This window comes from Hyla sarda, chromosome 10 (genome assembly GCF_029499605.1).
Source record: "Hyla sarda isolate aHylSar1 chromosome 10, aHylSar1.hap1, whole genome shotgun sequence".
Lineage (NCBI taxonomy): Eukaryota > Metazoa > Chordata > Amphibia > Anura > Hylidae > Hyla > Hyla sarda.
In genome coordinates this window covers 9,908,080-9,922,644 of record NC_079198.1, presented here as the reverse complement: position 1 = coordinate 9,922,644, position 14,565 = coordinate 9,908,080, and the positions used below count along the sequence as shown (strand labels likewise).

Below are 14,565 nucleotides of genomic sequence, written 5' to 3'. Positions count from 1 at the left end.
GTGGGTCGGTACGATTATGGCGATTCCCATTTTTTTATAACTTTCTAAGTTGTTTTTCCTTTTCTGAGCAAAATTATTTTTCTGACATTAATTTTCAGCCATAACTTTATTATTTTTCGTCCGACGCCATTGAGTAAGGGCTCATTTTTTGCGGGATGAGCTGTACTTTTTATTGATATCATTTTTGTGCTACCTTTTGATCTTTTTTTATTCTGCTATTTGTACCAAAATTGGCAAATTTTTAGCTTTTTTTTATGTTCATTTTACGGCGTCCACCGTACGAGATAATTTACATTATAGTTTTATAGTACACGTCATTACGGACGTGGCAATACATATTTATATGATTTGTGTTTTTGATCTTTTTGGTGATAATACAAGGGCTTTTATTGGGAAAAGGGTATTTTTTATATTTTTTTTTTACACTTCATACTTTTATTGAAGAACTTTTTATTTTATATTTTTTAACACTTTTTACAGGTTATACTATGAATACATTTGTACTGCAGCACAGTATGACCCGATCAGATCCACACACTACAGCCTCTGGCTGGATCTCACAGGCTTCCGTAGCAGGCAGACAGGATCTGACCTCCTGCTGCCATAGCAACCGCGATCGTATAGCGGCACCGCCGTTGGTGATCAGGGGGAGAGCGCTCCCCCTGTCAACACCATAGATGCCGTGATCAGGATTGATCCAGAATCTAGGGGGTTAATGCTGCCGTGACCGGCGCGTTCGCGGCTCCGGCAGCTGCGGCGGTACTCTGGCTGTGATTAACAGCCGGGTCCCGTCGGCGATCTCCTGTGCTGCCAGCGGCAGTGCCGGAGATCGCTAGGATGTATGCATAAGTCCAATTGTGTGAACGTGTCGGATGCATGCAAACATCCTATAGCAGGAAGGGGTTAATGTCCATTTTTTTTTTTGTCCGGTCAGATCCTGCTAGATAAAAGAACACCAGACAAACCTCATTAAAGGAGTACTCCTCTGGCCAGCGTTGGGAACATTTAGTTCCGAACGATGCGGGGGTCACCCACGCCCCCTCGTGATGTCTCAATGCAAGTCTATGGGAGGTGGCATGGCGACCGCCACACCCCCTCCAATAGACTTGCACTGAGGAGGTGTGGCCTGATGTCATAGGGGGCGTGGGTGACCCCCGCATCGTTCGGAACTAAAATGTTCCCAACGCTGGCCAGGGGAGTACTCCTTTAAAAGGCTACTCCGGTGAATTTACCCTATGTAAAATCTGTGTGAATGGTGCGAATAACCTGGGTGGCACTTACCTCCTGCTTGAGTCAGCGCAGGATCGGCAGTTTGCACGGACACAGCCGTTGTGTCGCCCACAGTGGAAGCAGGGAAGTATGCAAACCGTGCCTCCCCACTGACCGCATCTGTAGAAGGGCTTCCGCCATTACTGAAGGGGTTCTGGATGACCGCCTGCAACGTCAAACACTAGTAAGAACACCGGACAACGTAAAACGAATGATGACGCCTGAGAAACAATAATCGGCCCTGGTGCTACATGTGATGTATGGAGCTGCTCAACTGGCTCCAGAAAGTTAAACAGATTTGTAAATTACTTCTATTAAAAAATCTTAATCCTTTCAGTACTAATGAGCTGCTGAAGTGGAGTTGTTCTTTTCTGTCTAACTGCTCTCTGATGACACCTGTCTCGGGAAACGCCCAGTTTAGAAGCAAATCCCCATAGCAAACCTCTTCTACTCTGCGCAGTTCCCAAGACAAGCAGAGATGTCAGCAGAGAGCACTGTTGCCAGACAGAAAACAACAACTCAACTTCAGCAGCTGATAATTATTGGAAGGATTAAGATTTTTTTAATAGAAGTCATTTACAAATCGGTTTAACTTTCTGGAGCCAGTTGATATATTAAAAAAAAAAGTTTTTTTCCTGGATAACCCCTTTAAATGTCATTACATGGAGATCTCCCCTTACCAACCCTTTAGGGAAGTTCATGGTAAGTAACTTCCTTTTTACCAGCATTTCCCAACCAGGGTGCCTCCAGCTGTTGCAAAACTACAACTCTCAGCATGCCCCGACAGCCAAAGGCTGTCCGGGCATGCTGGGAGTTGTAGTTTTGCAACAGCTGGAGGTACCCTGGTTGGGAAAAAAACACTGTTTTATGGAGATTCTAAATTTTACAGCAAGAATTGCCAAATCTGAATCCGCCATTGATTCGTTTAGTCCTGAAATAGTGGTTCAGATTCCCTTAAGAAATCTGGGGTCATCCGGGATTTGTAAAAAATAGTTTCTTTCTTCCAGAAACAGCGCCACACTTGTCCTCAGGTTGTGTGGAGTATTGCAGCTCAGTTGCAAAGTGAATGCAGCCAGGCTGCAATACCGCACATAACCAGAGGACAGAGGGGCGGTGTTGTTTTTTTTTTTTTTTTTTTTTTTAGAAGGCAGCAGCCATGCTTTTCTAATCCTGGATAACCAATAAACCTTACACTAAAGTCTAAGGCAGTGATTCCCCACCAGGGTGCCTCCAGCTGTTACAAATCCCAGCATGCCCAGACAGCCGAAGCCTTTCCGGGCATGCTGGGGGGTTGTAGTCTTGCAACAGCTGCATGCACACAGTTTGGAAAACACTGGCCTAAGGCAGTGTTTCCCCGACGCAATGCGGGCATGCTGCATTTTTTATTTTTTTGTTGTTGCAAAAACAGCGCCGCTCCTGTCTACAGGTGGTGTGTAGTACTGCAGCTCCGTCCCATTCATTTCAGTAGAGCCAAGCTGCAGTACCAGACACAGCCTGTAAATAGGAATGGTGCTGTTCTTTCTAATTCTGGACAACCTCTTAAATTGGGAATTGTAGTTTTGCAACAGCTGGAGGCGCTCTGGTTGGGAATCGCTGCCCTAGAAACACAAATCTATTCTCAAGTGACCTCAAGTGTTTGGATGTCTACCAGTCATAACATCAGAGCCAAACTTCATGTGTCCGCTTCCGGTACACAGCAATACGGCAGAGCGGGGGGGGAGAGCGAAGCCGTGTACACAACTACACAGAAGTGAACTCACATGTCATGGCCGACTCACCCCCTGCACTTCCTCTAGGTCTGTTTCTAAAACAACAACAACTTGAGACACGAAATCCTTATACTTCAGGGCAATGGCTCAATGGATCAGTACAGGATAAGTAATGTAATGTATGTACACAGTGACCCCTCCAGCAGAATAGTGAGTACAGCTCTGGAGTATAATACAGGATATAACTCAGGATCAGTACAGGATCAGTAATGTAATGTATTTACACAGTGACCTCACCAGCAGAATAGTGAGTACAGCTCTGAAGTATAATACAGGATATAACTCAGGATCAGTACAGGATAAGTAATGTAATGTATGTACACGGTGACCCCACCAGCAGAATAGTGAGTACAGCTCTGGAGTATAATACAGGATATAACTCAGGATCAGTACAGGATAAGTAATGTAATGTATGTACACAGTGATCTCACCAGCAGAATAGTGAGTACAGCTCTGGAGTATAATACAGGATATAACTCAGGATCAGTACAGGATAAGTAATGTAATGTATGTACACAGTGATCTCACCAGCAGAATAGTGAGTACAGCTCTGGAGTATAATACAGGATATAACTCAGGATCAGTACAGGATAAGTAATGTATTGAATGTACACAGTGACCTCACCAGCAGAATAGTGAGTACAGCTCTGGAGTATAATATAGGATATAACTCAGGATCAGTACAGGAAATTAATGAAATGTATTTACAATAAGGAGATTTTTTTGTACTCACAGTAAAATCTCTCTCTCGGTCGCCTCATTGGGGGACACAGAGACCATGGGTATTATGCTGCTGTCCACTAGGAGGCTGACACTAGGCAAAGCAGTAGGAGAAGCCAAACAACAAAGGAAACATGTCCGAAAGACACCAGAAAATAACAACAGATAAACAACCTGACTAGGACCCATAAATGGGTGGGCGCTGTGTTCCCCCATGAAGGCTACAAGAAAGAGATTTTACAGTGAGTACAAAAAAAAAAATCTCCTTTTTTTTCCCTCGGTCGCCTGATTGGCGAGCAAGACAGAAGACGCAGGCCCACCGCGGCCTGGCCAACACATGGAAGAGAAAGGGACGATAACCACAGCAGAGATGTGTCAAAGCAAAGCGGACATGGCGGGAAACATGCCAACTTCCAGAAGAGAAATGGACCGGAGAGGATTGTAGGGTAAGCCCTGCCAGATGGGTAGCCTCAATGGCAGGATAGAGAGAGAGAGAAAGAGGAAGAAAAAGAAATATAGAGAAAGAGAGAGAGACAGAACTCAGAGGGCAGAACCAAGAATAGAACACACGACCTTTGGTCTACAAGACCAGCGCTGTAACCACTGAGCCATGTAGCCACCTAGAGGCCGCTGGAAAAGGATGAAGAGACACAAAACAAGACCCTCGTAAGGGCTTGAGCACAGGGGCGGACCGGCCAGATAGAAGGTCAGGGCCTGGACCAGACTGCCGACCAGCCGATCAAAAGGCTCAGGTACAATAGAGAGACCCAAAGCCACCCCATGAGAACCGGGTGAAAGAGAAAACTCAAAAAAACATAAGCCAGAAGGCGGGGAAAAGTGCACGAAGAGCAGGACTTTGCCTGGCATGGAAACGCGTACTGGCCAAACGGAGGTAACCAGAATGACCAGAAGGCCCTCTGCCATAAGGTGAGGTCCGCACATGCCCGGAGGGAGGCAAAGTAACCCAAACTGGCCGATGAGGAGGCCAGAGCTGTTCAGCAACACCGGAACAGCAGCTATCAGAACCAGAGGTTCCCAGACACGGAAATAAGGCTCACACCATCAGATGTCAGCAACCCAAGCGTAGCGAAACACCTCAGGTGACGTGCTCCCAGGCCGAGACAGGAGGTGGAGAGGTCACCCTCCCCCCATAGAATAAGTGGAGAGAACCGGGACAGGAACACCACCAAGGCCAGAGGCAACAACCACTGCCAAGGAGAAGTAGCAGGAAAACCATTTGTGAAAGAACGAGACCTGTAATGAGCACCCGGAAGGTAGCCCAAGCCAGAAGGCACACCAGCAGATTTCTCCTGAAAAGGTAGAATCAAGAGGGAGAGGGTCCCGAACGAGAATGGCACAACAAGGGAAGAGTGATATACCCTAGGGGAGAACAGTGGGCAGAGTAACAGGCACTGCCACCACTGGCATACCGCGCCGCCCAGTACTCGCCAACTGCATAGACGAGAGGACAGACAAGGCCGAACAGTTACCCGATCCCAATGGTCATAACCGACTGGATGACCCCAGGAGGGAACATCCCATAGAGAACAAGTAATTGAGAGGGAGATGAAGGGGAGCCAGCTGAGGTGTTAGTCTAGCCGAAGCAAAAAGGGGCAGGAACAGAAGTCAAGTGCTGGGCGCAGGAGGTCGCCCACCAAGACCATCGCCCAAGCACGCAACACCCAACAGTTACTAAGAAGGAGGATTGACATGCGGCAACTGGAACTGTTGCAGAACCTCTAGGAGCCAAAGGCAGCTCGAAAAAGAATAGGCACAGGAAGAAGCCCTGGAGACACCCAAGTAGAGAGCCTTCTGGAGAGGAGAGCAGAGGTAAAACCGAGAGCACCCTGCAAATGGAAAGGAAGAGATGAGACCGATAGAAGCCAAGACAGAAACCGCATGATGACTGTCAGGACGACTCCTATGCGAGTGCTAGAGAGATAGCGCAACCCAAGAGCTGGGGTGGCCAGACTAGGAGCCGTGCAACGATTGTAGGTACCCCACCCAAGGCACGAACCGCCACAGCAGCCCCTAAAGAAGGCCAACGAGAAGGCTAGGACAGAAACAGCTGTAACTACGCCAAAACCTGCAGTACACCGCCTAAGGTGGAGTATGATGGCAGGGATAAGAGGAATAGGAACCAAAGCAACAAACCATTCAACAGGAGGAGGCTGAAGAACGACTGTTGCAAGAGCAAAGGTAGGAACCGTACAAGACCTGCATAACTCCCTCTAGGAAGGGGAAGCGGAATGGCTAAAAACCCGTCAGCCAACAACCCACCGAGCTACCCCGGGGCAGTCAGCGGAAGGAGATAATGAGATGGCTGGTCCCGCCATAGAATTGGTCACATAAGGCTGTTAACACCTCGCCTAGCGAGTATAAATGCAATGACCACATGAGAATCAGTGGCAACTTAAAGTAAGCAACAGTAGCAGGTAGCAAGACCACGAATACTCCCCTGCATGGATGGGAGAAGAAGTCACCCACACCGCAACACCCGGCAAACAACTCCCCCAGTGGAAGGATAGAATGAAACGGCTGTAGATCAGTGCAGGTACTCAGCAAACCTGCCCCCCCCCCCCCCCCCAAAAAGAGTGGGAGTGGCTGCGAGGGCTACAGCAGACAACCTGCGAATTACTACCCTTGGAAAGCCACAGATACTCCCCATATGGAGAAGGGGAAAACAGACACCATCTCTGACAAGCGTCCATTGCATACGCAGGGTCACTCCATTAGACCCCCCCCCACACTTAGCAAAAGGACACCATAACCGCCCTGCGGAAGGGGCAAATATGGTATGGGACTCCAAGCAGAACAATAGCAGATACTACTGTAAACCAAGGTTACACCACCCATGAAAGTGAAGTGGGCGCTGCCACTGTAGAAGGTACATCGCACCTGCTGGGACACAGTCAGTGAACAACTCCCAGTATCAAATTGAGTTTTACAGACAGAGCTGTAAAGTCATTTTATATTCAGCCACTAGAGGGAGTAGTGGGGCAATGAGCAAATTTTTTTTTCTTTTTTAACTATATCGAGCGGCCCACTGTGAGGAAAGGGCGCCCTGTAGGGGAACCAAGCCTGCGGAAGCCGGCCTACAGAAGGTGAGGGGGGGGGGGGGGAGTTAAAAACATGGAGCAGCTAGATTGGCCGCGCGTACGGTGTATGTCATTCATTCAATGGAAATTCATCCTCCATTTTCGAAATCGTTGAAGGTTTCACTGGCTGGACTTCCAACAATACGCTAGATCAGTGGTCTCCAACCTGCGGACCTCCAGATGTTGCAAAACTACAACTCCCAGTATGCCCGGACAGCCGTTGGCTGTCTGGGCATACTGGGAGTTGTAGTTTTGCAACATCTGGAGGTCCGCAGGTTGGAGACCACTGCGCTAGATAATCCCTTTACTATATTTGGGGATAATATCCGATTGATTTTCCTACCCGTTTACTTTATTGTGCAAGAAAATATGAAATACACAGCAATATATGGCCCGTGTGACCCTAACGCAGTCTTTCCCAACCAGGGTGCCTCCAGCTGTTGCAAAACTACAACTCCCAGCATGCTGGGAGTTGTAGTTTTACAACAGCTGGAGGCACCCTGGTTGGGAAAAACTGTCTTAAAGGGGTTCTTTAATTCAACTATACAGATTTGTAAATTACTTCCATTAAAAAATCTTAATCCTTCCAGTACTTCGAATCAGCTGCTGTATGCTCCAGAGAAAGTTATTTTCTGTTTGAATTTCTTTTCAGTCTGTCCACAGTGCTCTCTGCTGACACCTCTGTCCATGTCAGGGACTGTCCAGACTAGGAGCAAATCCCCATAGCAAACCTCTCCTGCTCCGGACAGTTCCTAACATGGACAGAGGTGACAGCAGAGAGCACTGTGGTCAGATAGAAAGGAAATTCTAAAAGAAAAGAACTTTTTAGTATATAGCAGCTGATAAGTACTGGAAGGAATAAGATTTTTTAATAGAAGTAATTTACAAATCTGTTTATCTTTCTGGCACCAATTGATTTAAAATAAATTGTTTTCCACCGGAGTACCCCTTTAACCTAAAAGTGTATTTACACGAACCAGATCTGCTGCAGATTTTAATGCAAACTAAATGACTGAACACAAATCTGCAGTAGATCCTGTACGTGTGAATACACCCTTCAGATCCTTTCACATGTGTGTATTTTGCTGTGTAAAACTGCGCAACAACTAAAATATGAATAATAAAAAGCAGTATTTTTCAGAACAATGTAATGTAATGCTACAGTCACATGCTGACCATTTCTAAACTGTTGGTGCAAGGTAGTCCCGCCACACATGCCAAGCTTACCTTACAGGGTTACGCCCCCCCCCCCCACAAGCTTACCTTACAGGGTTACGTGCCCCCCCCCCCCCCCTACAAGCTTACCTTACAGGGTTACGCCCCCCCCCCCCACAAGCTTACCTTACAGGGTTACGCCCCCCCCCCCCACAAGCTTACCTTACAGGGTTACGTGCTCCCCCCACAAGCTTACCTTACAGGGTTACACCCCCCCCCCACAAGCTTACCTTACAGGGTTACACCCCCCCCCCCCACAAGCTTACCTTACAGGGTTACGTGCCCCCCCCACAAGCTTACCTTACAGGGTTATGTGCAACAAGCTTACCTTACAGGGTTAAGTGCCCCCCCCCTACAAGCTTACCTTACAGGGTTACGTGCCCCCCCCCCTACAAGCTTACCTTACAGGGTTACGTGCCCCCCCCCCCCCCTACAAGCTTACCTTACAGGGTTACATGCCCCCCCCTACAAGGCTTTACAGTATAATACTAAGTTCAATTAGGTTGCGGTGTAACACTGTCATGTCATGCTAAAGGGGTGTTTCGGCTTTATACAACTTATCCCCTATCCAAAGGGTAAGATAAGATGTATGATCGCAGGAGTCTCGCCATCTCTGTGTAGCCCCTGGCATTTAGTGCCGGGCGCTGCCTCTGAGAATGGGGACGTGATGTCACGGCCATGCCCCCCCAGTGACGTCACACCACGCCCCCTCCATTCATGTCTATAGGAGGGGGCATGGCGGCCCTCCCATAGACATGAATAGAGAGGGAGTGGCGTGACGTCACTAGGGGGGGTGTGACCGTGACATCACGTCCCCGTCTCAGAGGCAGCGCCCGGCACAAAATGCCGGGGGGCTGCACAGTGATTGCGGTGGTCCCCAGCGGCGGGACCCCTACGATCATACATCTTATCTCCTTTCCTTTGGATAGGTGATAAGATGTATAAAGCTGGAATACCTCTTTAATTAGGAGAACAGTGTCAGGTCCCGGGGACGGCGTGCGAGGCCCGGAGGACCAGACAGGCTCCCTATAAATTTGAGGCAGAAACAATTGTTAGGTTATTCTGTTACCATCTCTCACCTGCGCCACAGCTTGTTGGGTGCCAGTAAAAGCGGTTGTTGAAACAACGCTCACTGCTCCAGTCGCGTCCCCCTGACCGTCCAGCTGACCGTCTGTCACCTGGACAACTCTGTATGTCACCTAGAATCACATAGGAAACACTGTACGTAAGATGAGGAAATCTGGTCCCTTCAAACCTACAGCACTTCAGGGAAGACTGCGGCCAAAACCGTCACTTAACCTTTTAAGGACGAAGGGCGTACCTGTATGCCCTACGTCCGCTCCCTTTCTATAATATGGGGTCCAGGATCCAGGCAGGAGCAGTCAAGCGGCGATAGCAATGATCAGTGTAAGAGATCAATGTAATGCATGTTAAAGTCCCCTATGGGAGCTATAGCATTGCAAAAAAAAAAAAAAAAAAAAAAAAAAAAAAGTTAAAAGATGATTTAACCCCTCCCCTAATAAAAGTTTTCCCATAAAAAAAAAATTAAACAAAATGAACATATGTGGTATCGCCACGTGCGTAAGTGTCCGAACTATAAAAATATATCATTATTAAACTGTGCAATCAATGGCGTACACGTAAAAAAATTCCAAAGTCAAAAACAGTATTTTCCGTCACTTTTCATACCATACAAAAATAAATTAATAAAAAGTAGAGATGAACGAACTTACAGTAAATTCGATTCGTCACGAACTTCTCGGCTCGGCAGTTGATGACTTATCCTGCATGAATTAGTTCAGCTTTCAGGTGCTCCCGTGGGCTGGAAAAGGTGGATACAGTCCTAGGAGACTATTTCCTAGGACTGTATCCACCTTTTCCAACCCACCGGAGCACCGGAAAGCTGAACTAATTTATGCAGGATAAGTCATCAACTGCCGAGCCGAGAAGTTCGTGACCAATCGAATTTACTGTAAGTTCGCTCCTCTCTAACAAAAAGTCAGATCAAAATAAAAATGGTACCGATAAAAATTTCAGATCACGGCTCAAAAAAAAAATATGAGCCCTCATACCCCGTAGGCAGAAAAATTTAGTTTTAGGGGTCAAAAGATGCATGTAGTTATGATTTTTTCCAGAAGTACGACAAAATCAAACCTATATAAGTAGGGGATCATTTTAACCATATGGACCTACAGAATAATGATAAGGTGTCATTTTTCCCGAAAAGTGTACTGCGTAGAAACAGAAGCCCCCAAAAATTACAAAATAGCGTTTTTTCTTCAATTTTGTTGCACAATGATTTTTTTTTTTTGGTTTGTTTCGTCTTAGATTTTTGGGTAAAATGACTGATGTCATTACAAAGTAGAATTGCTGGCGCAAAAAATAAGACATCATATGGATTTTTTTGGTGCAAAATTTCAAGGGTTATGATTTTTAAAAGGTAAGGAGGAAAAAAAAACAAAAGTGCGGTAAATGGAAAAACGATCAGTCCTTAAAGGGGTACTCCGCTGCTCAGTGTTTGGAACAAACTGTTCCGAACGCTGGAGTCGGCACTTGGAGCTCGTGACGCCATAGCCCCACCCCCTCCCATAGACTTGCATTGACGGGTGTGGCTATGAAGTCATGAGGGGGCGGGGCTATAACTTGCATTGACCCCTCAATGCAAGTCTATGGGAGGGGGTGTGACGGCTGTCACGCTCCCTCCCATAGACTTGCATTTAGGGGGCGGGACATGATATCATGAGGGGGCAGGGCTATGGCGTGACAAGCTCCCGGCGCCGGAACAGTTTGTTCCAAGTGCTGAGCAGCGGAGTACCCCTTTAAGGGGTTAATGGCGCCATCTACCATGCCGCCCATAATGCCAATGTTTTCCTTGAACAGATATGTACATGCATCGGTAGAACCAAGAGAACTAGCGGCATACCTGTCCTCCATTGTTCTCTGTGCGGAACTGGTACTGAATGTTGTGGTCTGCAAAGGCTGCCTGCTGCACCGTAGCGATGGCCACCGCCGTATGCTCGTCAGCACTGGTTTCATCTCCTGCTAAGAGAAGACAAAATCACCTGATTACGGAAGAAAAGATCTGTATACATTAAGAGGCTGAAATATTGTCCTGACCTAAACGGAGATTGTTACAATACATCAGTGAGAAGTAAAGCTGGTCCTATACAGAAGACAGAGGTTACAAGAATGTTTGGCCAACATCTCTTTCCCAATACCAGCGACCCTCGGCTGTGCATCCATGTGTTCTTATTGGTGAGAGGACGTTATACCCCACTGTAGGGCTGGGCGGTATGACCAAATAGGTGTATCACGGTATTTTTTAAACTTACGGCGGTTCCACGGTATATAACGGTATTTTCTCCCCCCTCCCCCCCCAAATCATGTGACCCGCCAGCGCTGTTCTGTCCCCCCAACAATCATGTGACCCGCGCGCAGTGTTCAGCTCCCCCCCCCCCCCCTCAAATCATCTGACCCGCCAGCACTGTTCTGCCCCCCTCCCCCCCCAAATTAATGATCAGCCCAGTGGGGTACTACTCACAGATGTCAAGCACTGCCCTCCTCCTCTTTGTTGGGGGCCGCCGGCGATGGAACTCCCTGTACGCCAGTGGTCTCCAACCTGTGAACCTCCAGATGTTGCAAAACTACAACTCCCAGCATGCCCGGACAGCCGTTGGCTGTCCGGGCATGCTGGGAGTTATAGTTTTGCAACAGCCTGAGGTCCACAGGTTTGAGACCACTGCTGTACACTGTATACCTATGCCCGGGCTGCAAAAGATACAGAAAATAAACTGAAGACGTGTCAGTAACAAAACTACGCAGTGTATTCCCCTGCAGACGTGGCAGGTATGGAGGGTATACAACCCCTGTGTCGTGATGTTGTTGCTCTGAAGACGTGTCAGTAACAACTACGAAGTGCAATCCCCTGCAGACGTGGCAGGTAGGATGGGAAACAACCGCTTACGTGTCATGATGTTATCGTGCTGTTGACATGTCTGCAATAACTTAGTGCATGCCCCTGGACAAAATCATTTAAAAGGTAGAGGCTGAATATAAGATATCAAGATACAGATGCTAACATATGACCGTAATAATGTCAGTGATTAAAATGTAGTACAAATACTATAGTAACTTATGTGTGGCATATCAGCTGCAGGAAGGAATGTCCAGTATAGCAGCGTAGTGACCTGTGTAGTGATGTTATTGCTCTGAAGACGTGTCAGTAACAACAACTATGCAGTGTATTTCCCTGCAGACTTGTACCCTATGAACTGTGTCCACATTAAAACTACTGTATATACTCGAGTATAAGCCGACCCCAGTATAAGCCGAGACCCCAAATTTCAACCCAAAATCCCAGGAAAAGTTATTGACTCGAGTATAAGCCTAGGGTGGGAAATACATCATCCCCCCCTGTCATCATCCAGACCAGTCATTAACATCCTCATCATCATCATCACCGCCTGTCATCATCCAGACCCTCATCATCATCACCTGTCATCATCCCCTTGTCATCATCCCCTTGTCATCATCCCCACCCCCCTTCATCATCCCCTTGTCATCATCCCCACCCCCCTTCATCATCCCCTTGTCATCATCCCACACCCCCCCCTTCATCATCCCCTTGTCATCATTCCACACCCCCCCCCTTCATCATCCCCTTGTCATCATCCCACACCCCCCCCTTCATCATCCCCTTGTCATCATCCCACACCCCCGGGGAGGCCTCTTCTCCGCGCTTCCGGCCCGGAATAGAGGCATTGCCTTGACAATGACGCAGAAGTACGTTGGCAATGAACGTACCTCTGCGTCGTTGTCATGGCAACGTGACTATTCTGGGGCCGGGCCCGAAGCGCTTAGAAGAGGCCTCCCCGGTGAAGATAGCAGCCCGGAACCACTATCCCACCGGACCACCTCCTCTCCGGTAGGGATGTAAGAAAAAAATCGATTCTCGCGATAATCGCGATTTTTCATTTGCCGATACAGAATCGATTCAAAATATTTTTGAATCGATTCTTTTAGGGATGTGGAATTTTTATCTGCGGATGCCCGGAACAGCATGTCATGTCTTGGGCATCAGGAGATAAAAGTTCCACATTTGTGGAGCCGGGCAGGCCGGATCTGACACGGCTATGGAGCGGGCTCCGACTCGTGCCCGCTCCGTACTATGCGACCCCCGGCTGATTTCAGTAGCCGGGGGCCGCCGCTAATAGCCAGCATGCGGCAATCGCCGCGGCTGGCTATTAAAGGAGTATCCGGTGCGCACTTTTCTCATTTTATCCTATCCAGGCTGCAAAATAAAACGCACTTTCTCTTACCTGCCAACGAGCCCCCGGAGCTCCGGTACAGGTGTTCGGTCCCCGGGCTGTATTCTTCTTACTTCCTGTTAGTCCGGCACGTCACATGGAGCTTCAGCCTATCACCAGCCGCAGCGATGTCCCGCCTCCGCTGGTGATAGGCTGAAGCTCCATGTGACGTGCCGGACTAACAGGAAGTAAGAAGAATACAGCCCGGGGACCGAACACCTGTACCGGACTGTACCGGAGCTCCAGGGGCTCGTTGGCAGGTAAGATAAAGTGCGTTTTATTTTATTTTGCAGCCCGGACGGGATAACATGAGAAAAGTGAGCACCGGAGTACTAGATCGCCGCTGTCAAAGCTGACAGCGGCGTCTATTGGGATCTATGAATGCTCCCAGGTGGGCGATATATCGCGATGTATCGTCACCTAGACGGTATCGCGATATATCGGGATATATCGAATCGCCACACTGGTATCGCGATTCGAATCGAATCGCCAAATTCTTGGCGATTCACACCCCTACTCTCCGGACAGTCCTGCAGCACCGGACCAGCGCCGAGCGGAGGTGAGTACTGTACAGAACTAAAGGGGGGTGAGAGGGGGCTGGATGATGTCGAAGGCCGCAGTGGTCTTCAACCTGCGGACCTCCGGAGGTTTCAAAACTACAACTCCCAGCAAGCCCGGACAGCCGATGGCTGCCCGGGCTTGCTGGGAGTTGTAGTTTTGAAACCTCTGGAGGTCCGCAGGTTGAAGACCACTGCGGGTGGAGAGTTCACTCGAGTATAAGCCGAGGGGGGTGTTTTCAGCTCGAAAAATCGTGCGGAAAAACTCGGCTTATACTCGAGTATATACGGTACTATAAACCATATAAACGCTAAATGCTACGAACCATATAGTCACTACCAAATCTATGAACCGAACAGACACTACAAATGCAACGAATCATATCCACAATAACAACCCTATACAACCCAAATGCTATGAGTCATACAGGCTAACAGATATGCACCATATACACGCTAAGAAATGCGCCACCAAAATGCTATAAACGTGTACTAATAGCTATGAAAAATATGCCCAATACAACGCTAAAAACATATACGTGTTATACATGCTATGAGCATATGCACACTGTGAATGCTGAGAGCGAATACACAATATCAATGCTATGAATAAAACGATAACTGCTATGAA

The 14,565-nt window shown here is 47.9% G+C and overlaps 1 protein-coding gene across 6 annotated transcripts in view; it reads right to left on the bottom strand.

Moving 5' to 3' along the window:
- Positions 1-14,565, bottom strand: part of USF2 (upstream transcription factor 2, c-fos interacting) — a 56,574-nt gene that overhangs the window by 12,134 nt on the left and 29,875 nt on the right. For 4 of the 6 annotated variants that reach the window (XM_056543152.1, XM_056543157.1, XM_056543151.1 and 1 more), the window contains 3 exons: positions 10,995-11,113; positions 9,151-9,270; positions 1,282-1,435 (listed from right to left, as the gene is read on the bottom strand). In XM_056543152.1, the coding sequence (XP_056399127.1) occupies positions 1,282-1,435; positions 9,151-9,270; positions 10,995-11,113 (393 nt within the window). The remainder of the gene's footprint in view (positions 1-1,281; positions 1,436-9,150; positions 9,271-10,994; positions 11,114-14,565) is intronic. The other 2 variants (XM_056543156.1, XM_056543154.1) reach the window with 1 other exon arrangement.